This window comes from Chaetodon auriga, chromosome 1, assembly GCF_051107435.1.
Source record: "Chaetodon auriga isolate fChaAug3 chromosome 1, fChaAug3.hap1, whole genome shotgun sequence".
Classification (NCBI taxonomy): domain Eukaryota; kingdom Metazoa; phylum Chordata; class Actinopteri; order Chaetodontiformes; family Chaetodontidae; genus Chaetodon; species Chaetodon auriga.
Window position 1 is genome coordinate 18379677 of NC_135074.1, and position 22650 is coordinate 18402326.

Sequence of the window (22650 nt, forward strand, 5' to 3'; positions counted from 1 at the left end):
GCAGGTTAAACCAGGAGCCTGAAGGGCCCCTGTGGGAGTCAGATCTTAGTTACAGAGGATGAGTGGGCTTTGGTGACGAGCTGAAGAGTCTAAGGGGCTTTTTTTCCACTGCAGACATTTTGACAGACAGTAAGGAAGGTACAAGCGTAAGTAACACCATTAATGATGGCTGGGTTCCATTTAGCTGCTTGAGTTTCAGGGACCTGGTTTTGGGCATGCTAGCTCCCTGTCACCGCTCACTGGGACTCAACAGAGCCATCGTTAATGTTGTTGACATCACCTGTGCTTTTCCTACCATGACCAGTTAACGTGTGCTGGGAAGAAGGCCTGATCCTGACCTCACCTGGGAATTCAGAATTAAAGTTACTTCTGGACAGGTGTGTAGCTGAGCATCCCTGACACTTCATTCATGCTACTTGGATTCAATTTAGTTTTCTGTTAATGGTGAATATTTGCCAATTTGTAATTAATCAAACCACCACTCAGTGAACTTTTGAGGCACCCGAAGGTTCATGGTCCCAGTGGATCCTTACCAAGGCTGTAGTCCACGCTCGATGGTCCTCTGACATATTATGTTGCTACATATTTTCTGCTGGATTTCTACCTGGTTGTCTCCATGATTTTGGCTGGATTGTTGGCCCAACTGGAGCCTAATGTTCAAAGGTAATGTTAAGTAAAATACATTAAAAAACAAAAAAGACTGTAAGTAAAATTCAGAGGAATATACTTGTGCTAGCTTGAACTTCGGCTAAAGCTTCAGAAATGACCTTGTGTAAACGGTTAATTGTGTGAAATGATTAAAAACAGGCTAAGGTGATGAGTTTGAATGTTAGCTGATTGCTAACGTGTGGCATTAGCAAAAAGTATGTGTTCGTACTTTAGCTAGTTAGCTTAATGTCATCGCTAACATTTTGCCTCAACGTACTCATTTAAAGGATGGCGTACAATTGAAGTTCATAAAACTCTTAAAAGCTATGTTCCAATAAGACACCATTTACTAGGAATTTGTAAGATTTAACTCATGGCTTCATTAATTGTCAGTAAATCATTTACTGATGCTCTATAGAGACGTTGTAATCCATAAGAACTACATTAGCTAACAGTTGGGGTTGCCAGATTGGCAAGAATCTGCAGTCTGTCAGTAAGGTCAAAGCCATGAATAAAGGTTGAGCCATCAAGTCTGCAGTTATCAATGTTACTGTCATATATCAACCAAGCAAATCTGCTCTTACAAATGATCAGACAGTTGGCCCTGTGGGATTAGAAATGTTATTGATTTATTAATAATCTAGTTTGCTGGATGTTCCGCCGCTCTTTTCCAGAAGGTAAATATTCAAGAGCCAGGCTTAATAAATAGACAGAGCAAGTGTCATTATGCTGGACAGGGGCGTCACTAGGTTCTGAGGACAGGGGGGGCTTAGCCCCCTGGAGATGCACAGGATATGAATGAATGTAGTAGACATTAGGAAATCCAAAAAACAAATAACGAACAAGAACCGGGATATAACTTTCCCACTTTTGGACAGATTTAGTAGATACTCAATTGTTTTAGGCCACCATTAAATTTTAATGAAAACACATGCCGAATTTTTTTTTTTGATCAGATTAACACCATCAACAAGAAAAACACAACAGATTTAACAGACATACTCTACTGCAACAACAAAAATAAACAATAAACTCAGGAAGTCTGTCAACAAAAAATACCTATAATCATTATTATATTATTAATTAGCCTATTATTATTACTATCATCATTATTCTTCTTCTGATTATTACTACTACTACTACTACTAGTAGTAGTAGTAGTAGGCTAGTATTAGTCTGCTTATTATTACTATTATTATCATTATTATTATCATCCACTCACGATAATGATAAATTAATCATAGAGGAATCAGCTCAACTCAGTAACCCGCAGTGTGCATCCATAATGTGAGAGAAACACAACTGATGCTGTGCCCCCAAAGGCTGAAGAGAGCGCAGGGCACACTTGACACTACAACCAGGACCATGATATTAGCTACTGGCTAGCTAATTAGCATATGCAGTGTTCCTTTATGGCTGGAATCTACCTCTTGGCCGCAAAACAACAGAGGTAAAAGACGTGAGCCGAGATCGCCTATACGTCTTTTTTTTTTTCATTTAATTTATTTATAATTTTTCTTTTTTTGTAAAATGGGAAATGCTTGGTTCATGGTTCAATCTGCTGTTAACTGTGGGCTGGAGCTAACTAATTGCTACCAGCAGTGATGAATACTTACTTTTTTGAAAAACCTTCGTATATCCATTCTTCTCCTACTGCTGCTCTAGTCAATAGTTGGCTCTGTGTGCTGCAAAGTTAGGTACACGCGCTGCAACGCGCTGCAGGGAAAACATGGACTGGATTCTCAGTGATGTGGGCGTACTCTACATGGCCAAGTGGAATGGACTGGGTAATGGCGCAGTGAAGGGGCTCTCTACCTTACACCATGAAATAAAGGGAAATGGACAGATTTCTGATTATAAATTAATGACAGGTAATGTGAATATTTATTTTAACTCCTATTCTTGCCCTATTATATAAAATTTGTCAGAGATTTTTTTTGTAAAAAAAAAAAAAAAAAATCAATAAAAAATAAAAAAAAAAATCAATAAAAAATATCAAATTATTTAGGGGGGCTTAAGAACATTTTAGGGGGGCTGAAGCCCCCCTAAAATAGGCCTAATGACGCCACTGATGCTGGATGAGCATAATTTCAATATTTTTCCCAACCTGGAAACCCAAACGTATATACGATTGTACGATTCAGTACCAGAGACCAAAGACACGCCCTACGAAGGCATTCGGGATTTTTCCTGATGCGCCGCATCAAGTGGTAAAAGATTTCCCTTATGATTAATGTAATACGCCTCTCCCCTCAGAAAGGGGCAGTGGCTGATGATGAATAATAAATACCCTGAACCCGCCCATTTAATGTTTATTGATCAGCTCTCCAGCAGGCCTATCTGACAACAGTCAGATTCAGTCTGGATATGGCGTCGCAGCACCGACACAGGATGAATTTTCACCTCTCCGTGGGAATTTGCCAGTCGCGCACCGGGACTGCACTCCTTGGTTTTTGTCGCTGTTAATAGGGATCATACATGGCGATGGAGGACGAGGACAGCAACACAGCGGTCGTGGCGACTAACACCCAAACGGGCATCAAGAAAGGAGGTGATGTCGGAGATAACGGCTCTTGCATAGACAGGCAGCCGGACACGGTGGTCCACCAAGCGGGGCTGAATCAGACTGCAGGTCGCGGCAGCCGCAGTGGTCCCGGAGCTCATGCTGCAACGGGGATCCGAGTGCTAAAGGCAAGTCATGACGAGAGGATTTACTTTCTTGTGATGCAGTGGGCGATTCAAACAGAGCAAAGTGCTCGACAAATATATCTATATTGTGTTACATGTCAAGGTTTGTCTTCCATTGCAGTCGGTGATTCAAGCAGGGCAAAGTGCACGGACGCATGCTTGGGTTATTATGTAACGGCGGTGATATCCAGGGATTGATATTGGTTGGTTGATTGATGATCTGTGGATGATTGGCATTAGATGATTAATGTACCAGCGCCAATTAACAGCCACAAACCACACAAATGCACGGACACACACGCACACTGTGGGCTGTCAGAGCTTTTATGAGAAGGCCCACTGCTTAACAGTTCTTCTATGACATTTTAGGGCAAGACACCTGATGTGTAATGACAGAAGTCATAAGGTAGCTGCATGCAAGGCAGCGACAGACACACACTCACACAATCTCAGCTGTGCTTTTCAGTATGTGTATGCGCCTTATTCAGTGACTAATGTCAAGGACAGACACACATCAAAATCTTAAAATAAATAGGTCACCCTGTTAATAAGTAAGTGAAATGCTGATTCATTTTGAATAAGTCAAACAATATTTCTGTTATAATTCAGTCAGTGTGAAGGGGCAGTCTTTTTCGTGCCTGTTGAGATCAATATAAAATAGATAATCAAGTTGAGTTTTTGAGGACCAGTGAGGAAACACGCCCTGGTGTATTAATTAGATCCAAACTCTACCTGCATGTCAGTTTTTGCTCGATTATGGCCATGTTTGGTGATTTGCTGAAGCACAAGATACAGTTTGTGTTACAGTTGCATCATGACGTTTACGAGGAACCTCCATAGCTGAAACACTGAGCCAGGGCAGCCATTCGGAGTGATTGGAGGTAGAAAGATATGCAGTGTGTTGAGCTGCTCCTTTCTGACTCAGCACAGGTTGACTGAACATGCATGCTCTAATTCAGCGTGGCCCAGCTTCACATTCACACAGCGACACATATCCACACCTGGGAGCTGCCCCGTGGAGCTGCCCAGTGCATGTGTACAGTCGACTGGGTTGAGCACTGAGTGATTCTACAGCAGCAAGCAGTGGTTCAGTGCTTCACACCATGACATTAGCTGATGAGGAAAAGAGTGCAGTGGACTTTGACTGTAACATAACCTCTGCAATAATGCTGCTCCTGTTATGAGCTAATAAAGGAGTGAAAATGAAAGATTATTCTTTATCTTGGAAATAGAGCATAAAAAATAATCTTAACTACGGGCTACCGGTTCAGCCGTGTAATGCAGCTGATGGAGATGATGCTCAATTAACAGAAGTTGAGTTAAAAAGTTAAATTAACAAATTCAAGTTAGATTATTCAGGCTCAGTAAGGCATTACAGTAAGTTGCAAAGAAAATCCTACAAAAAAACCTATTATTTGAACTAACATGCTAATTTTCACATTTTAAAAGGGCAAAACATTAGAAAGGTATGCTAAAAATCAATCATTAAATCACATGTGCAGTGTGAATGTGGCGAAGAATTCAAAGAAAATACATTTTCTGTTGGGCATCAAAAATCAAACTGCAGCAGATAGCGAAAAATTTCCCAATTAACGGAACAGTTTAATCAAAAGAAAATTAATTGAAAGCTATGAATGCAATGAATTTTTAAAGAATTTATTAAGCAATTGGGCCGTACGTTTATTTGTTATAGCTAAATTGGGTTTTTGACAGTTGGTGGAAACAATATAATTAGTCCATCATAATTTAAAATTATCACTTTAGGCTGCAGGAAGTTGTGACCAGGATCATAACAATAAGAAAAAGAACCATTTATCACAACACCATCTTCTGAGTACAAGCGTCCATGCAGTCAGGTGATGTGTCTGGGCTTGTGTTGCTGTTCCAGTCTGCTGAAATAAGTTGGAGTTATCAGAAATTGTGGAATTCACAGTGTGTGATTACATGTTGCATCACTGTGTGTGTGGATGCGTTGTGGGGACATAAATCTGTTTTCACAGTCACATTGTGGGGACTTGCCTGTCTGTCCCCATAATGGAAATCATTACATTTTAGAGTGAAGACCTGGGTGAAGGTTAGGTTAAGGCTTAGGCTTTGGCAGGTAGTGGTTAAGGTTATGGTTCAGGTAAGTCTCCTGGACATGACTGTAAGTCTATGTAATGTCCCCAAAAGTTTGGAAACACATTGCTGTGTGTGTGTGTTTTGCTGGGTGGGGGTGGTTGATCTCTAAATTGAAACCTCTCGCTCTGTGGCTCAGCATCAAGCCCACACTGCTGCGGCCACGCTGTCAGTGCTGGTCCAGCTAACAGTTCCTTTCCTCACTGACCTACTCTCACTTGGATTTATTTTGAGGTTCTCTTCCACATCCTGATATGTTGCACTCAGCAGCCAATTGGTCAAAGCTTTACTGAATATTACAGTTGAATGAGGCAAAGATGACAACATTTTCAAACAGCACTGCTGACACCTTTAAGTCACCAAATGTCTCTGAATTTTCTGAAGAGATGTGGCGTCTACAGTAGTGTAGTGTGTGTTTGTGACTGTGTGTGTGTGTGTGTGTGTGTGTGTGTGTGTGTGTGTGTGTGTATACTGCAGAGCCAACATGCAGCAGGACCAAGTGACACACTGTAAGCCTTCGTTGTGCCTGTGATGGAAGTCTTTCAGGAGCAGCTGATGTTGCTGACATTTTAGCATTTTAGCACATCAGTTTTTATTAATGTCAAATTTAATCATTTTCAGGAAAAACATTAGGCCACTGTGCATCCGGCTAACATCCTGTTAGAAATGCAGTCACATTGTCCATCCTCAGTGAGACAGGTAGCGATGAGAAAAGCATTCAAGATACTGTCGGTTTACTGCTGCAAACAGAGGCTTTGCAGGAAATGTAGTGCTGAATCTGTTAAGTAAAGCAATTCCCTCACTACTACAAATACCACTGCATCAGAAGTGTCGCCTTCACCTAAAATAGTTCTCATGTCAGTTGTATACAAATAGAAAGGTGTGTAGCAACTGCACTGTTAAAGAAAAGTCTCTTTGAGTATCGTAGTGGATGCCACTTCCACTATCCACAGCTCCTCAGGCAGCCCATGGCTGCTATATGCTGGTTTGTATCTGATGTATTTTAAAATGGCTCTTTCTGTGTCAGCAGCGCAACATGAAGCGGAATGGGAGTCGCGGCTGTGTGACAAGAAAGACCAGATTTGGATCACGAGAGCGGGACTGGCTAAAGGGGGACACCCAGCGGGGCTGTGTGTGTCTCTATGGGGCCACAGTGGACCCCCAGCTACCTGCCACTGGCCCCCAGGCCTCCTCCACCCCTCAGACAGACCTGCAGTTGGTGCTCTGCTCCACCAGTACCACAGTGGAGGAGCTGTGTGCTCAGAGGAACGGACAGGGACTCTACGTTCAGCTTCATGGAGACCTTGTCAGGTAAATACATGCAGGTTAAGTCATTAAAGTAGAGATGTCTCTGGGCCATGCTAACCAAATGTTAAATGTTATTAAGAAGTTAGGATGGTTGCCCAGAGATGAACTACAGTTCAGAGGCTAGCGCCTTCCTTGGTCAAAGGCCAGTATTCCAAATACCGCTTTCAGATCATCCAACATGCTGCAGTCTTTCATTGTTGTCCTCACTGGATCTGTTCAGTGCACTGCTGTACACTCCGAAGCATCTGACAGTTTGCAGCTTAATGTATTTTCCCGCACTGACATGGAAGTGAGAAAAAAGAAATAAAGAAAGACTTGAAATGTAAAAAGATGCCTTGGGTTGCAGGTGTACAAGCACACTGCAAGTGAAATATGAGATGTTTTGCAGCTGGTTGAGACAGCTGCATCTCCTCCACCAGACATGCACATAGCTGCAGCGGGCATGCTGGTGTACTGTAGCATCGAACAAAAATTCTGTCTTTAAATATATGCCCACATCTATGTCTGTCTCTCTCTCTATCTATCTATCCTGTCCGTGATCAAGCTGCAGTTCTCCCAACATCCCATACTCCCACAGCGCCTGATCCAGGATACCCTCCGGGAACATGACTGCACACCTCTCTCAGCTCCACAAGATGTGTTGACAGAGATAGCAAATGACCCCTTTGATTATCTGTGAAAGGATAAAAAGCTGGTCCACTGATCCATGACCAGGAAGGAATCTTGGCCGTTTCTCCTTTGCTTTTCTGGGAAAGCCTGTGTGAAGATATTAGAAAGGAGGGTCTAAAATAGGAAATCAGCTGTAGTTAAATCATAGCGGCTTATGGCGTCTTCTGTGTGAGCCTCAGTGTCTGTTGATTTTTTTCTAAAAAATGATGTTAAGACAGCTTGAAATCTTAAAATCTTACAAGACATGTGGCATACCAGCAAAAATACCGTTTGGTGGAATTAAAGAGGAGAATTGTAAATTGTTGTGTTAGTCAGCGTTAATGGCTTGATGTGCTGAGACACTGGACTGGAAACATGACTGGAGGTTGTTAATCACTTTATAGGCTGGTGGCTAATGGTGTTATGAGCTAACAGCCAACTTCATTATATCCGTACTGATTAAAAGCTGTAGGCATTGCAGAGTGATGCAGACTGGTAATAAATGAAAGGCTTTTGGTAAGCGTGTGGATAAACCGTGTTGGTCCAGTTTACATTCCAGCAGTGCAGCACTTAAATTGCAGTCTGCCAGCGAGTACGACCAGGTGGATTTAAATTTAATATTTAAGTCTTCAACATCCAAAAACAGGGTTTTGGTGACTTAAGCCCTTTGATTTGTGCTTGTGCAAAGAAAAAAATCCATTCCTACAGACAGACAGCATATACAGTAAAGACAAGTCAAGGGTGCATTAAATGATACTACTGCTGTGGATAGCATTGTAGAAGGAATTGTAGCTAAGACCATGATGGAAGGGAAGGAAGCTTTCTTAAATTATCTTCTTTTTATAGCTGGTAGTGATGTGCTGCCGACAGGAAGACGCGGTCTGGGTTCTTTCCTTAAGGAACATTGTAGTCGGACAAAATCCCTCTTAAGACAAATTTGCTAAAGCAGTGGAGTTGAAGGAGGACATCCATCCTTCCATTCATCCATTTTGGAGCCACTTATCCTGGTCAGGGTCACAGTGCCAACAGGGTGACCAGAGCAGTCCACTCTTCTTTTTCCCAGCTGCAAGCTCTTCCTTGGGGATCCCTAAGCGCTCCCAGGACAGATGGGATATGTAATCCCTCCGATATGTTCTAGTTATGCCCGGGGTTTCCTCCTATTTTGTCATGCCCAGACCACTTCCAAAAGGAGGCTCCCAGACATCTCCACTCGCTCCTCCTGGAGAAGTTAGCAGCTTGATAACATGGGCCTCCCAGATCACTCACTGTGAAATGTAAAGTGAGGCCGGCCACCCTGCAGAGAAATCTTGTTTCATCTGCATCCATCTCCAGTCTGCATGGTGATAAACCAGACCAATTGCAATTCAAGAATACTAAGATTGACTCTGAAAGATCAGACAGAACCTCATGCAGGTTCAGGACACAGTGTCAGCTCCTGGAGCCAGCCTAGGAGTGAAATTCACTGTTGACTACCTGGCCTTTTCCAGGCCTGCTGGATAAGGGGAAGCCTTGGAACAGATTAGACATGGTGAACATTCAGAAACAGAACAGAAAACAGCTGGTGGTGAATGTTTTTTGATATTATTGATCTTGAGTTTAACCTGCAATAACTGTAAGGTATGAAAGCACAGAGTTGCCATTAATGCTGCAGCCACTTAGAAAAGCGTGTCTACCCACAATTATTGTGATTTGGATTGTAAATCTTAAGCTTTTCTCCATTATGGCCTGATTATTGATCTTCACAGGAGGCACTTGCCAGTACAATACAAGGAGAGCATCTAATTAATATGTTTACACAGTTGGGAATGTTCCCTTTCTTTTGCTAACAACGACCTCCTTCTATCAGCACTTGCTTGGTGTGGTAAGAAAGTGACACCTTGATAAATGATCTGTGATTGCTGAGGCATCACGTCTCCTGCCAACTAATAAAACGTAAGATACACGCTGATGAAATGAAAACACACCTCTCTGATCTTCTTTGTACTAGCAAATTGAGTCAGTTTGTGCACACCCTGCACACCCACACCCATTTTCAGTTATATTGGCTGAATAGGTCGTTACTCTAGTTGAGCGTAAACATGCTGGAAATTACCGTCATTCATTCGTTCATCCCCTTATTTAAATCTCAAAGAATCATTGAAGGCATGCCCTCATTTCCAGTGAGAGTACAGCTAAAACAGCATAAATATGCACCACAATGATTAACAAGAAAACAAACAACAACAGAAAACAGTTGAAACAGCTACATTAAAGAGTACCTTGAAATAATCACTCACTAATAATAATAGTAAAGAAAATGTAAATCATCCACACAGTCCAGAGATGTGTAATGAGCTCATTTAAGTGAAAACACCTGCATGGGCACGTCATTGTTTTGTACGGGGTTTGTGTTACATGAGCTGCTGGGCGAGAGACACATTTCCATAGTTTGCTGCATAATTTACCTTCCACCCTGCAGACGGATGAACCCATTGGTTAGCATTTCGCAGAAACAGCTTCTTCTAGCAAACCCAAGGTTTGAGGATTTGTGAATAAATGAGGCATGTCCGTGCTAAGCAAGCGTCAGTGGACGTGGTCAACAGGGACTGTCAGTCATCCTTCTCTTGCTGACTGCTTGAAGCTGCTTAAATCATGTGCTGAGGTGTTGAGGCCACAGCTGTTTCAAATCAAATAACATGATCCTTCAAATCATAGGCGTTGACAGATGGAAGGTGGTCTTTGGCTCGGGCATGGACGCTGATATTTGTTTGCCTGCTTGGGCGTAGGAGGTGTCAGTGATGTTTGGAAGTTCAAGCACTTTCTCCGTCAGTCATCATGTCCACAGACACTGATATATTTGTGAAAAGCTGGAATCAACAGGCAGATTGATCTGTCCAGCTCTAGATTAAAATAGAGATCAAAGACTAATCTTTACGAACATCAGCTCCTCGTGTTCATGGTGTTACACCTTGTTAGGTCCAACTTCAAACTGAAGATGCATTTGAAGTCGTAAGAGTGGATGGCTCAAGACAATTATGAGTAGTGATAAGCTCTTCAGGAGATGAGTCAGCATGAGTAAACCTCAGGCCTTTGCTCTGACCATTTTCCACTAATTGGCTTGAAAATGAAAGTATGAGTTGCATTTGCTTTCGTGCTCACAAGACCTACTTTGTGCAGCCAGACAGTAAGCGTTTATGTGAAAGACTGCTTGTATCAGTCGAGGGGTGCTGGATTTCAGGGTCGACGTTCATCCTGCTCGGTATTAGCAGGAAGAGTCCTTAAAGTGAATCCTTGTGGAGCGAGATGATTTCCTCAGATTAAGTCAAATGCAGTTAGAGGGAAAAAAGACTTAATTATACATTTCAAGAAATATATTTGGTTTTTAATGAGAAAAAAGTATGGTGCGCAGGGGTATGAAGATGTATTTCATTCAACCTCATCGCAGGGAGAAACGCAGGTTTTCCATGAAGGAAAATGTAATGGCTATGCTCCAGTGATGTGGGAGATCCTGAAGAGTGCACATTCGTTGTGATTATTACTCATGAATCCACTTCATGCAAACCATTGAAGGGGCAGACGCAGGATCAATGATATTTTTGGATTTTGCAGAAGTGCTTCTTTTTTTTTTAAATCACTGTTTTGGTTTGGTAAGTGTGTGGCTCCTGATGACCATCCTGAGCTCAGTTAAACATCTCAAGACATTTTTTTCTTTTAACAAAACATCAAACATCGCCACTTATCGCCACAATCAATCCCTGGCAGTGGCAGTGATGCTTTTTGCTTGGCCAGGTGCCCCATTGAACATTCATGGGGGGGTGGGCGGTGATGTGTCTTCTGTTCGTCGTTCACTCTGGTTGGTCAGATTCTCTTAGATTTATTTTAGAGCAAGTCATTGTATCGGTAGACTGACTGCACAGGTGAATAGACATTACTGTTTTCTGAAATATTTGAAACACATGTACACATGGTAAATGTAGTGACAGAGATGTCACTCTGTTAAAGTGGCACATCATTGACCATTGAAGCTATTGAAATCTGTAGTGCTGCCTGTGCTGTAAGGAGCTCTGGACTCCTCCTGTACAGGAAGAGTTTTTCTCCTGGACTGGAGCAGGCCTGAAATTCTGCTGCTGTCTGCTGTGATGAAGAAACTGTGCGCCTTTAGTGTGATGCTAATGCTTCAGTGTATGTATCTTTTGTCCCGCAGGAGGCTAGACCCCACTGAGCGTCCGCTCCAGATGGTGTATGACTACCTGGCAGCTATGGGCTATGCAGACCCTGTGAGAGTGCAGCAAGAAGCAGCCAACTCAGACCTCAGCTGTTTGATCCGTTTCTACAGTGGTGAGTACTGACCCACAGGGGCCATCACTCCCATTCTTCACTATCTGCTTAGTGGTATCTGGCAGGAGCCCAGAGTCTTCCTCTGAAAATGGACCCAAAGGCCTGAAAACAGGCTGCAGCAGGTTAAATGTTCCAAAAAGTTTTTATCACATCCTCTTTTGATCTCGCGTCTGTGTGTGTGCATGAGAGTGTGTGTGTGTGCAGCAAAGATTTTCCTCTGGACAAAGTTAAGAGATTTGTTGTTTGAGGCTCCCTGAGAGTGATGTCTCCAGTGTTCAGTATAGCCTGGGATACCACAAACACACACCCATCATGGCCTTATGATAAGTGACCGACCATCCTTCATCCTGTGGTGCCTCTCCATCCCCACGTGGGCTGCCTTTCACAAGCTGCTGTCAACATGCTCCCATGACCCCGGGGTTAGAGTGACTAAGTGGCCCTGTGTCGGCGTGATATATTAATGCAGTAGCAGAATGGATGTGACTCTTTGCCGAAACCAGTGACAAATTTCTATACCTGCATCCAAGGAGGGTAGAATCAGAGACTGGACTTGGTTGTGGAAATGTGAAAACGTTTCGCCTCTCATCCAATGGGCTTTTCAGTTTTTACTGACTGGTGGGGACTCCCGGGTACTTTTGAAGAAGCCCCTTGGACGAGAGGCAGAACGTTTTCAAGTTTCTACAACCAAATCCAGTTTCCTTCGATTCTGCCCTCCCTGGAAACCATGACCTGGATGACTGAGAATCTTTACAGACATGTATACCAGCATGTGTCTTAATATAGTTCACGTAAACCCACATCTCTAGCTCTCCTCGTGTGAGCTGGTGCATTGGACTAATGATACTCTTACAGTAGCAGCAATTAAGGGATTTGCCATTAAGGGTAAATGGTGAATGATGTTCTGTAATGTGTTTCCACTTAATAAACCGACGGATGTTCCTGCTGAGTCAGTGGAACTCCTTATGATGTTTGGGGTTAGAACAGCTCACATGCTGCCGTGCCAGAGAAAAGAGGAAGATCTAGCAAACCACAGCGTCTGAAGGGCTCACATGTAATTCCTCCCACATAAAGTACACAACCCTCCCTCCGATGAAATGCAGCGCTGCCTCACTGAATAAAGATATAAACTAAACACAAAGCTCAACAGCTTTGTATCGAAAGTCACTGACTGACAAGGCACTCATGATGAGACTTTAAAAATCCGAACAGACTGTGACGACTCTGCAAACTCCGCACTTAAAGGTCCTGGAAGATTCAAATCCAGATCCTTTTCCCTGTGTTGCAACAGTGCAACATAACTTAACCTGTTTGATAGAACCGTGAGGCTTCTGAGGCATCCTGCTTTATCTTTCATAGACACGTGAACACTGCTTGATAATCATCACTCATCAGAACAAAACTATAAGCAGCTCTCTTATGTTTTTCTGGCTTTAGCGCCCCTCTTTAGAATGAATACAACTTTGTCTTTATCTGCTTGGTAATACAGCTGATGTTTGTTTGTTTAGCTGTCAGATCTTAAGCTCACTGTGGCCTCAGACTTATTTCCAGTCCTTTTGGGTCCGGTGGAAGCTTGACTGTTGTTTGCCCCTTGCCAACATGAGAACTGGTCGGGTCTTGGCTACTATCAGTAGTCAGGCCACATTGGTCAGAGTCTAGCCAGGCCCCTTGGAGACTTCCTGCCTCCTTTTGTCAACTCATGGGAAAAGAAGACCAGAGACCAGGCATGACTGGTACTCAGGCGCTCTTGACACAATGCCAAGGCGGAGAGCACAACTCGATTTGTCCATTTGCTGCCAGTGGCACTGGGGAGGTAGTAAGAAGTGACTGTTTTGGAATATAACTTGCAGATTGTTGTGGTTGCATTGTGAATTATCTCAGTGTGTTCACCTCCCCCCTCCCCCTGCTGGTGTTTAGGAGCCTGTCATACAGCCTCAGCGGTGGCCCTCAATTTTTTGGCTGGCACAAGGTAACCCTGGTTTTTTCATTCCCACTCACATGGGTGTTGTAGGTGGGCTGTGATCTATCATTGAAACACACAACAACAGCCTTGTTCTGAGATCCCTCTCCCAGGTGCTTGCTTGTCTAACAGCTGTTGTCAGGGGTAATGGTCTGACTAAGCAGCTGAGGGAAACTGTGGTCCATCAGTAAAGACTACAGCTGTACAGAACCACCTGATGTGGTGCACTGCGTGTGTCAGCTCTGCACTTAATAGGCTCTGAGAGTCTACATCACTGGTTCTCCACCTGAAAGCAGTCGGAAGATAAACTTGAGGCATAGCAAGGTGATTAAAGGCTGTCTAGCCAGGCAGACAGTTTTGGGTTTAGTGCAGAGGCGCTCTGACATTTCTCCCCGCACAATACAATGGAGGTGAATGAGTTTTTGTTTTCAGTACTCTCTGCATCTGAAAAATTAAATTAACAGATTCAACAGCAGCTTGTCTTTCTGTAGAAGCAATGTCTTGGTTCCTCCAGTTAATCCACAGCACAGTTTTTATTGGCATGTTCTTCTGCTAAAGAAATACTCCCTCTGAAAGCCATAATCATAATATCATAACAGGAAATACAACTAATATTGCAAAGAGGAAAATATTTCTGCAATAAAAGTTTAGATTTTCTGATCTTTCCCACATCTTTTGTCTTGTAAAATATTCCTTAGTTTACCACTTCAGGCCAAATCATCCAAATGGATCAGTGTGAAGAGGAAATTTGCTCTTTGGTTAAAGCTCTTGGCTTGTAGACATATGACCAGTGGCACAGGGTTACAATTGGCCATTGGCTTGTTATATGTCAGTGGTCTACATGCAAATAGATGACCTTGCTTTTATTTTATGGTATGTGTGGGTGTGCACTTCTGCTCATTTGCATGTGTGTGCATTTTTCTGTTTTATGGCCTTATTTTCTCTCAAGCCATTGGAGTGTTTCAAAGTACAGTGCAGCAGGTAATTTATTAAACTTTGCCGTCCTCTTATTTGTTCAGGAAAGTCATCTCGGACCTTCTCCACCCTCCTGCTTCCCACACAGACCCTCCCTGCTGTGGCGCACAGATGAGATGAAAACAAACATGGACGAGGGAGTAAACATTTTAAAATGCTGACTTGATAAAAAAAAAAAAGCTGCCAGTGAAAACAACTGCAGAGACCTGAGGGCCAGTGGTTCTGTGTCAGTCCATGCAGCTGCAGCACAGACATGGCCTGCTGTAAGCTCTGCTGCTTGTCCGTTGGGCCCCGATCCACCTCTTCCTGGGTGATCTCTGTGTTGCATCCTAGAAGCTGCTAAGCACAGTTCACGTCAGGGCCACCGACAGTGTCAGAGCAGAAGGAATGAAGTCATCTGCAAGCTGTGCGAACCCACCTAATAAGTTATTGATTTAGCTGGAAATGGAACTTAAACCTAAGAGAAGACTGTGGATGTGCTAAGCTGTGATGACATGTACAGTGAACCAGAGTCTGAAACTCTGAGGGTCAGTGGGTTTATCAGTGAGTCATAATAATCATGTCGTGGAGGAACAGGAAGACTAAAATCACCATGAGTGACCAAGCACAAGGTTGCTTCTTCATTTTGTGCTATAAAGGGAGAAAGAGTGGAGAAGCAGTCAGACTGAGATTTAAGAGAAAAATTAAATTGTATTCAGATCCGGGCTCCCACAGAATTGCCCCGAGCAACAGAGCTCTGCAGAGAGCAGGCTCTTCGTGGTTTCCTGCCAGCTCCTCCTTATAATATGCCGTTTCTATGATGGAGCTCTGTTTCTCCCGAGGATTTCCTCTTTCTCATTTGAAACCTAAAGACTATCTATCGTCCTGGACTCATGGTCAGTCGTCAAGTCCGACGACTTACTGCCGCTGAAAAACATCCACCATTTTAATGGCCTGTTTCATCGTCATCTCATTTCATTTAAAGGCAGTATTCAGCTGTGCCTCTTCCATCTGTTGTTCCTTGCTATATTTGGTTGCGGAATTGAATTCCTTGCGCAAAGTTTAAGGAAGAGTTTTTTAAATAGAGGTAAACACCGACCACCAAGAGGAGGCATCTGGGTGGTGGGTTGAATTTGAATTTGCTGCCAAAAAGAGCTTGCTGTTCTGAGTCAAATCAGGCTGTGCTTCCGCCTCCACTGACCCCCTACTGCATGCTAACGCCATCTATGCAATCTTTAGCGAGACAAAAAGGCTCTGGGATACAGGGAGTATTGTGTTCATCGGAACGCTCGACAGTTGTCCTGAAATCATGCAGAATGTGATTTTTAAAAACAGATTCAAAAAAGCACAGACACCCTCCAGACCAACGTCAGGACTGAAACTGTTAGTGAAAAGGAATGAAAATTGGCACGATAAATGGCTACTTTACCTGTGTTGGGGTAATGTAATTTTCTCTATCCCTCCTACAGCAATGAATCATTTTTAATGGAAGCAGTTTGTGTTGTTCAGGTATTCTTAAGAGGTTTGCAGGCGAGCAGATACTTTGGTGAACTTTTCCTTGACGCTCACTGAGTAACCGGTCACCTCTCTCTATCTCTCTTTCCATTGGTTTCTCCATCCATTTTTGTTCTTCTGTGATAAGGGAGCAGAACTTGACCTGTTGTGGCCTCGTTGCTCATCTGTCATGCCATGCGAAGTGAGATGACACTGACTTTGCTGGCAAGTGAAGGCCGCAGCCACACTTGAGATGAGCAGAAGAGAGATAAGAAGTCGTACAGTTGACTCTCTGATCTGTCACTTGTCACATTGTCCCTGTGGTTCGGCGGCATCTCCAAGGAGGCCGTTTGACACGTTGATGATTATTTTAGTGGAGGCAGCGCGGCCTCTCCATGGCCCTGCTCCTCCAGACTCCTCCATAGCTTGGACAAAAACATCCCACAACAGAAAACAGCGTCACACAACGTCTTCGACCGTGCCGCTAAACCCCTCTGGAGCCACAGGCAATGTCAACATTGTCATCAGTGGGATGGGATTGATCTAGCCGGCTTTCCGCAGAGCAGCGGAGTTTGCTGGAGAGAGAACAGAGGTTTACAGTGTGGACTTTGACTTAGTGAACAGCCTGTTCCCCTAGCAATTAATAGCCCCACAGACCTTGAGGGATTTCATGTGTGTTTGTTTTAGAAGTTGGCTCTTCATGGCTCCAACATGTCATGTTTTGTAAATATGCTAATGATATTGAGATGGATGGTTGTATTGGTACGGAAGTGCAACAAGCATTATGTTGTCTAAGTATGTGTGGATGCCACGTGAATTTGCACTTTTCAAAGACCTCTTGATATTTGATTTGGAACCTCCTTTTAAATTCATGGTAGACCATGTAGATCAAGCTCAAGATTGCTTTACCACTGCCTTTTGAAGCAGGAAATCATTTAATATCTAGTTTCTATGGTATCTCCTCATGTTTAGCACTCCGTTGTAGGGCTGCAGCTAATAATAATTTTCGTTTTCCAATAATCTGCCAATGGTTTTCTCATCAATTAGTTGTTTGGTCTCAGGTTTCCCAGAAGGTTACGGTCTTCAAATCAAGTCATTGTCTTCAAGTCTTTTTTTTTTTTTTTTTTTTTTTTTTTTAATCCCGGTATTCAGTGTGCAATTATATAAAACACAGAAAAATAAAAAAAAATCCTAGACAGTGGAGCAGCGGGAACAGGCACATTTTTGTCTGTTTTTAATAAATCGCTTATCAAAAACGTTGCAGATTAATTTTATGTCCATTGACTAATCACACACAACGCTGTGAGCCAAAGGTGCTTCAGGCGTTCTGTGTGGTGCTGTAGTTTTAAGCTAATTCTCACACAGCGGCACAAACAGCTGAGGTTCTGCCTCATATCAGTCTTTGCTAGATGACCAATGTCGCACAACTCCAGAAAAGCTTTAGGAAAGAATGTGATGTGATATTATATAAGGACGAAGGTGCAGGAGTTATTAGCTAGTGGATGATGGTCTTACTTGATTCCACCAATCCGCTCCTCACTGGTTTTAGGGTCAAAAGAGCCTTGATAGGCTTGACCAGACTGCGTGCCGGCATCCTGCAGGTGGCGCTCCCCCTGACAGCGTAACAAAGACTGCAGTGTGCTCATTTCTGGTGATATGCTGTGAAGCCGACGAGAGCGTCCTGTCAACCTGTGTCAGTTTGTAGCGAGTGGGTGCGTGATGATGAGTTTATGGATGTGGGTACTGCAGTGGGCGAGTGTTTTGCTTAATTACTTGTTATAATGAATATATTATATTTGTTTTATTCTAACTCACTCTTTCAGCTGTCAGCTGTCCTCTGTAAAGCTTTGATGGTGTTGACAGTAAACTACTATTACAAATACTCAAATGAAGTACATGATAAAAAAGAACGTTAGTATTTGACATGTGCTGCATCTGTCTCTGTGACACTCGGAGAGGGGGTTTATGTGTGGAGTGCTTGCATAGATTTAAGAGCCAGTCCATGATCATAATTGTTCATCTCCTTACTGTGATGCACAGAAAAGACCATTGACACTGAAATAATGGCAATAAGGTACATGGTGCCAATACGATACCTGTGTTTCTGTATCAATATCAAAACAATACTTTTTTGATATCTTTACTGGAGGAATATAAACACATTTTCATACAAAACTTTTTTTTTTTTTTTTTTTTTTATATCCCTGATTTGAAAACATATATGAATCAGAAAACTTTTTGACATACACTCAATTGAAAAAAGCACAAAGACAATATATTTAATGCTTGACCTCATCGACTTCATTGATCTCTTTAAATATCTGCTCATTCTGAATTTGATTCAGCAACACATTTCAAACGGGTTGGGACAGGAGCAACTAAAGACTGGGAAAGATGTGAAATGCTCCAAAAACACCTGTTTGGATCATTCCACAGGTAAACAGGTTGCTTGGTAGCAGGTGATAGTATCATGATTGGGTATGAAAGGGGCATCCTGGAAAGGCTCAGTCATTCACAAGCAAGGATGGAGTGAGGTTCACCACTTAGTAACACATGATTGAATAAAGGATGTTAGTACATGGACTCAGAACACTTCGTAAAGCCAGACTTCTCAAATGTTAAATGCATTCGAAACAAAAGCAGCCATGCAAAAACTTTGCCTCAATACAAAGCAAAATCATGATTTAAATCCAGAGTCTCATCAAAGAATAAGCAAAGACTCTGAGCAAACATTTAAAGGTCTGTCCCAAAAGATCACTGTGGTTTGATGTCTGGTCTCGCATCCTGCCATATTTCCCTTTTCACATTGGTCCATGCTCCCCACCGCTGACCCTGTGAGGGTTTGCATCTCCAATTTTCTCTTTGAGTGAGGGGACGCCCAAGGATCAGTCCCTGCTATTGATCTGCCAGCCAGCCAATTAGATGTCGGAAGGACTCGGCTTGTTCATTATCAGTTTCCCTGGCGAAGAAAAACATGAGCAGCCTTTCATTTGGATACCCTTGCGAAGTGAAAGAGAAGGTGGAGAGAAAGAGCGAGTCAGACAGAACAAGGGAAAGAGAGCAGATTGCCAATGAGAGCCTCTGAGTGGGAGGGAGCATAAGTTGGTTTGACGAAAATTTAACAACAGAGGACAAGAGGCTGAGGCAGTGTCTCCTCTGTGCTTATTTGACCTGCCATTAACCTGAGTGTACTTGAAGCTTGGCAGAGACAGCAGCACTGTCTGGTGTGTCCTTCAGCACTGGCCAGCTAAGCCTGCCTGCTGTGCAAGTTGGCATAATTTAATTGAAAAGAGTGAAGTTTAATGTGACAAATCCCTGACTCATTCATAAATATGACTGATGCTTCTGCTTGGCAAGGACAGCAGCAGGGAGAGCGAGAGAGAGAGGGAGAGAGATACATATTCATACAACACTCACAGGACACCTTGACCACTTAGCTGCTGCTGCGCTGCTCTGATCTCTTGACTGGCATGTTGAAGTCTGGTCTGTTAGGAGGGGGAGGATCAATTATTAGTGATCTTAAGAAGAAGTAGCAGGGTGCAGATCAGGGAACAGGGAGTGCAGGGCAGGCTGTGTGTCCAGGGTGATTTTTGCTTCATTTCCCAGAACTGTGAAGACCTGAGAGTGAGGAGCAATTGTTTGTAGTCCAGTCAAGAAAAAGAGCAAGGATGCATCTAGACGCAGTGGCTTTTGTTTCTCTTGATACCAGAAATTCCAAAACTCTCCCCATACCCATGTCTTAAAGACCCAACCTGTCTGATACTGTCTGATTAGACCTGAACCCAACCGGTGACTCAAAGCTATATTTTTGCTTTATTGGACGGCTTTCTGTCTACTATGGCTTTGATTTTAGTTTTCAATAATGGAGGTTAATGGAGAAACTATCTTCCCCTTACTTTAGGATCAAAGTTATTACTGTGCAGTGGGATCTCTTCAGATGTACGGTACATGAGATAATAGGGCCGTGTCCCTGCTCAGCACTGATGTAAGATCAGTTCCTGGAATTAATAAGCAAAGGAGACTGACTAATCTATAGGTGATATCATGCTGACCTGTGAGAATCCATATGACTTCATATTCAGGAAGATCCTGTGTGTAACTACAGAACATTTGCTATTAATTAGCTGAATTTGTTTATCACAGGAGGGGTGGGGGTTCTTGTGTATTAGATTGATGTCGGTGTGGATCTACACTAACCTCTGTGTGTGGGCTTTCTTCCTCCAGAGCATCCAGTGAATGCAGACCAGCAGGAGCGGACCCTGCTGAAAGGCGTATTTAGTGTCAGGAAGGGCAAGTCGCAGCTGCACAAGTGGGCAGAGCGGCAGGTCATCCTCTGCGGCACCTGTCTAATCGTGGCCTCCGTCAAAGACAGCCTGACTGGGAAGATGCACATCCTGCCCCTGGTGGGGGGAAAGGTGAGGGTCGAGTGTTAGGAGGTCAGACAACCCAATGGGGTTTTTAACCTTTTGCTTTCCCCAGAGTAGAGCCCACACTCCAGGCTGAGTGTACACTACAACAACACAGCTGGGATAGATGGCGGGATACAGCTGATCAGTTAAAGAGATGAAGCAGCACTGTGCATGTAGCCTCGCATCTGAAGCAATGCATCTCGGTTGTGAGCTATGTAGGCCACAGAATATGTACAGATTGTCTGTCCAACTAAAGACGATACAGTAGCTATCAAATTAATAAAATAAGCTTTTTGTTGTAGTTCAAACCCTTGTGCTCCTGTTCCTTAGCATAACATAGCTTAACAGCTGTAGACACCAACGTCTTCAAAAACTGTCCAATGTATAACAATGTTAAGATGACAGACAGTTGAGTTATTCTTTTACCAATATGACTTCAGCCGTGAGAAATGATACATAATCATCATTTTCAGTTTGTGTTTGTTCTTCCTCATCGTATCTGTGTGTTGTCTTCATATTGAGGTGGAGGAGGTGAAGCGGAGGCAACACTGTCTGATGTTCAGCTCAGCCGGATCACAGGCCCAGACATACTTTGTCAACTTTGACACGCTCGCAGACTACCAGCGATGGCATCGGCAGGCATCAAAAGTAAGCGAGACAGAGTGCGTGTTACTGTGTGTGCGGGACACAATATGTCCCACAGTTTCTCTCAGTGGCAGCTTGATTTGGGTTAGTCCCCCCCCCCCCCCGGCCTTGTGTTTAAATCAGAGGTTAGGTGTTGGGGCTACAGTAGCCTTCTGCCTGTTGACTCGTCCAATCAGAAACCAGCTGTCTAAGTGCGTCTGATTGGCTCCACAGAGGCAGACGCTCAGCGTTGTCTGGCTCTGATTGAACAGCATACCTCTATGCATATACTTCAGTCATTGTCACAGCGGTTTAGAGGCTGAAAAATGACCCAAACACATTTTTCTATTTGTATTATGTGCTGTATGTCTTTCAGAGGATTTTGCCAGGTCTTCGCAGCTGTTCCTCAAAAAAAATTCATTGTTTCTGTTCTGCTCTGCTTGCTTTGTCTCTAATATCCTAATTAATGGCTATTGTGCTGCAGCTCCTTCCTGGAGCTGAACAGCCTCTGTGAGAGCCTCCACTGAGGCAGAGCCAGCATACAATTAGCCATGGAAGGAGAAAGCCAACAGATAAAAAAAAAAGAAAATCCAATTAGTTGCAGATTCATGCTAAGTCCAGGATCTCTCTCGACCATGGTGGTATGGATTACTGGGTTAGAGTAGCCTGTTAGTGCACTGTATTTAGGCTGAGACTTAGACGAGAGGTTTCTATGGAGACAGGGGAGGATGACTGATGAAGGTTTTTGGTGGATTTGGGCCAGTGTTTATGCTACATTGCATAAATTGTAAGAGTGAGTGTGTGTTGTTTGTGTGTGTGTGTGTGTGTGTGTGTGTGTGTGTGTGTGTGTGTGTGTGTGTGTGTGAGTGAGTGAGTGAGTGAGTGAGAGAGAGAGAGAGACCAAGTGATTTTGTGCTTGCAACATGACTTAGCAGGATAGGACTGAATACTCGTGTAGAGACACACGATAGAGCAGCATATCGGTGTTTGTCAAAACAGGAAGTCAGAAGGTGTGAAATGTATTGCTGTAGATGAATTAGGTAAATCTTTAAAATGATAACATTACATACATTTTACAGTTAATTAGCAATTTGCACTATTTCGAACAAATGAGAGGAAATGTGCATTTGAATATATTAAATCATATATTTAGAGACAACGCAGTGTTTGCCAGGTGACAGTCACTGCAAAGGAAAGGTTTCTCTCAAAACCAGAGGAAAACTGACTCAATGACTGCGGCGTAAATATGTGATTTATGGTCTTATGTAATTATGCTATGAAAAAACAGCTATTATAGGAGATTAATTGCATTCTAATTTTGCAAAGTGCTCTCTGTTGCTTACATTGGTTGTGAATTTGGTGGAGATACAGTAAACAAGAACATAGATGATGTTATCCTGCCTGACATAATTTTATCATGATTTGTTAGTTGTTGCAGTATAAACCGCATTAAATACATAACCCTGATTACAAATCAGCTAAAAT

General features: G+C 43.1%; 1 protein-coding gene across 1 annotated transcript in view; it reads left to right on the forward strand.

The window, feature by feature from the left end:
• The first annotated feature begins 2928 nt into the window (after window positions 1-2928).
• Window positions 2929-22650, forward strand: part of phlpp2 (PH domain and leucine rich repeat protein phosphatase 2) — a 39055-nt gene continuing 19333 nt past the window's right edge. Inside the window, exons 1-5 of the mRNA XM_076728108.1 lie at window positions 2929-3339; window positions 6485-6765; window positions 11594-11727; window positions 20357-20547; window positions 21064-21189. Of these exons, the coding sequence (XP_076584223.1) occupies window positions 3127-3339; window positions 6485-6765; window positions 11594-11727; window positions 20357-20547; window positions 21064-21189 (945 nt within the window). The 5' untranslated portion in view covers window positions 2929-3126. The remainder of the gene's footprint in view (window positions 3340-6484; window positions 6766-11593; window positions 11728-20356; window positions 20548-21063; window positions 21190-22650) is intronic.